Here is a 3,589-nt window from a genome sequence, read left to right on the forward strand (position 1 = left end):
AAAGCCAATTTCAATTTGGTTATCTGAGCGCCAGTGTCTGACATTATACACAGGTCATCTACGCAGACACCAATAATCATTTTCTTGTCGTTTTTCTAGCGAATATATACACCGTTGTCAGCAGAGGACTGCATGAAGTCTAATGATTTAAGAAATTTATCTAATACTGTTTAAGTCCATACAGCAAGCGATTCAGTTTGCAGACTAAATTTTCTTTACCAGGCATGACAAAACCTTCTGGCTGTTCCATAAACACTTGAACATCTTCTGACACTTTTTCATTCAGAAACTCCGTTCGTACATCTGTTTGGTGTATCATCATATCTCTCTCAACAGTAGCCTATAAGAGTGCATGCAGAGATGTTCTGTGAATCGCGGGGCATATGTTCTATTGTAATCCACTCCAGCTTTTTGTGCATGTCGCTTTGCCAGGAGTTGAGTTTTTAATCTACTTATTGATCCATCAGATGAGTGTTTAGCCTTGAAAACCCACTTATAGCAAATCGCTTTGCGATTGGAAAAAGATCAACTAGTTTCCATGTGCCATTGTTGATCAGTGATTGATACTCATCATTGCTGGCTTTGGTCCAGGCATCACGATTTATACTAGTCTGTGCTTGTGACAAATCAAGAGGCTCCACAATGTTGATTGCTGAGTGAGCAGAGTGACCAAGGTTTGGGAAATCATCAATATCAAATCGAACTAATGGTTGAGTCAAATGTGTTGATCGCCTATGTGTAAATTTTGGTTGTGAAAGAGTCTTTTCATTTTCTGGTAGATCAATATTCACCACTTCAGAGTTGCCTAAACTTGACTTTGGTAAACCGAGTTTGGTTTCATCAAAAATGACATGACACCTTCCCTTTATTTTCCTAGTGATAGGATTGGAGAGTCTGTAGGCTTTAGACCTAAGACTATACTCCACAAAAACCATTGATTCTGCTTTCTCATCAAGTTTATGTCTCATCTGATCAGGCATGTGAGCATAGGCCAGACATCCAAAACATTTCAAGTGGCCAGGATCAAGTTTTCTGTTGTTCCACTTTTCATAAGGAGTTGAATTTTATTCAAGTGCTCGTGTAGAGAGGCGATTCCAAATGTATACCGCGGTTGATATTGCCTCTGCCCAAAATGACTTTGGAAGTTGAAATTCAGAAATTAATGAATGAGCGGCTTCACAAACAGTACGATTAAATCTCCCAGCTTAGCCATTTTGTTGTGGAGAACAGCGAGTGGTGACTTGATGATGTATACCTTGAGCTGACAGGTAACTCTCAAACTCATTAAATGTATATTCTCTACCACCATCGCTTCTAAGTGTACCTATAGTCTGACCAGTTTGATTTGTCACTAATGATTTATAAGTTCTAAACGACTGGAACATGCTAGATTTGTCACGTAAAAAAATATACATGCACATGCCTACTAAAATCATCAATAAATGAAACAAAACACTTGCTACCACCTAAAGATTCATTTTGCATAGGACCACACACATCCGTATGTACCAATTCAAGAATCCTACTTGATTTAATGCCACGGTCAGTTTGAAATGACAGTCGAAACATTTTACCTTTCACGCAAGCTTTACAGACACCTATTTTGCCGGTAACATTACAACCATTTTCACACCAATGATTCATGTTTTGGAGGCTACTTACGTTTACATGGGCAAGATGTTGATGCTACAGGAGAGAGGAGGATGTGACCGCATTAGCAGTATAAATAGCGGACTCAATATCAAGATAGTGTTGCCTGCCTATTACAGATCTAGAAGCTATTAACATCTTTCTTTGATTTTCAATCCGGCATCGCGAATGTCCAAACTGTACTATATATCCTCTTTGTGCAGCTGCTTTTACGGAAAATAGATTTCCGTGTAGGTCAGGTATTTGTAGTACAGTGTAAAGTGTTGCATTGTCTAGTTTTATTTCTATGAATTTTTATTTGCAGCTGTACAATATCTTTTCTGACTACTTGAACTTGAGACGTATCGGTAACAACACGTACTCAGATAAATCTAGCTTGAAATGATCACAACAACAGCTTTATTTTTTGCTGTGTAATTGGTAGCACTGCTGTCGATCAGCCATCTTTGAGAATCAACACCTGTCTCCAACACAATAAATCCCGATTCATCATTTTTGCTATTATCATCGTGTGTAGATATTTTGGCCTGAGGTAGACTTGAGTTACTGTTGTTCTGATTATAGGTGTTTTTAAGACAACTATTTAGATTATGTTCCAAAGAACCACAGATATAGCAGCCTTTGGATGGTTGCAGACTATGTTTAAAGTGGTTACTTGCTGACAGCAGAGCAATGTCAGAATTCGCTTTAGACCTGGCACCACCAGAATCACTGGCTGGAGCCAATGCTATTTGGTCCCTCTTTTGATCTTCATTAAGTAGTGTTTGTGTGGCAAACTGTAAAGTTATATCACCACCATGAGCCTCGAGTGCAGTCACAACAGCCAAATAGCTTTTCGGAAGGCTTTCAAGTAGAGCCACCACTTGGTCTTCTTCGCTAACATTAGCAGTAACAGCTGCAAGTTTATTAGTGATAGCTTTCATGTGGCATAGGTGGTCTTCAATTGATGAATCTTTGTTTATAACCATCCTAAAGTACCACTTTTTGAGAAACAATTTATTCGCTAATGTATCACGTTCAAGGTGAGCTCACACGCGCGGCTTGAGCATGAGGACTTACGATACATACTCACATATGTATGTATGTACATACATACATGCGTACATATGTACATATATACATACGTACATACATACATATGTACATACATATGTACGTACATACATACGTACGTACATACATACGTACATACATATGTACATACATATGTACATACGTATGTACATTTGTACATACGTAGTACATATGTACATATGTACTACGTATGTACATATGTATGTACATATGTAGTATGTACATATGTACGTATGTACATATGTACATACTACATATGTACATACATACTTTCAAAGAGCAATACATACGCTGTAAATCGCTTCGCTGAAGCTGCTCATGAATTACATGCGCGTACATAAGCTACATACACATTGTGGCAACCGGTATTTAAACTATCTCTCCCATTTACAAGCATGAGAGAGGGTATAAAATACGTAGTATACATTTTGCACAATAAACACAATTTGCACAACGGACCCAATTAATTACAAGTATAGTAGACGCTCCGACAACGTAAATAATCTGTTCTTGGAATGTTTGCGTTATAACGATTTTACAATATTTGAACAGCAAAATATATATAAATTGACTAATCCAATCTAAGAAATTTCCTAACTCACTCCTGTGGACTTTTCAACAGAAAAAGTCGAACCATAATCTTTGTAATTCATTGGCTGTACAGTAACTTTATTATTAACAGTTTGTATCGCAAAGATTTTTACTTTTCCGTATCAATTGCACTCGATTCATGGTTCTTGATTACTTTAATTTTATTAACTGTAATATTACTGTGATGATTACTCTGTTGCACACTTTTAATGTCATTTTACATCCATTCTTTCAATGTTTCCTAGACAGCAAGGTCTATTTTGCAAAGGAAAAA

The 3,589-nt window shown here is 37.2% G+C and overlaps 1 protein-coding gene across 1 annotated transcript; it reads right to left on the reverse strand.

The window, feature by feature from the left end:
- Positions 1–2,021: 2,021 nt before the first annotated feature.
- On the reverse strand, positions 2,022–2,618 carry LOC137388547 (uncharacterized). The gene has a single exon (XM_068075031.1). It carries the CDS (start codon positions 2,616–2,618, stop codon positions 2,022–2,024), a length of 597 nt encoding a protein of 198 aa, XP_067931132.1.
- Positions 2,619–3,589: the final 971 nt, after the last annotated feature.

The sequence above is a fragment of the Watersipora subatra genome, chromosome 2 (genome assembly GCF_963576615.1).
Source record: "Watersipora subatra chromosome 2, tzWatSuba1.1, whole genome shotgun sequence".
Classification (NCBI taxonomy): Eukaryota; Metazoa; Bryozoa; class Gymnolaemata; order Cheilostomatida; family Watersiporidae; genus Watersipora; species Watersipora subatra.

Excerpts from the sequence above, each read along its gene's own strand:
- LOC137388547 (XM_068075031.1), bottom strand. The coding sequence starts at position 2,618 with ATGGTTATAAACAAAGATTCATCAATTGAAGACCACCTATGCCACATG.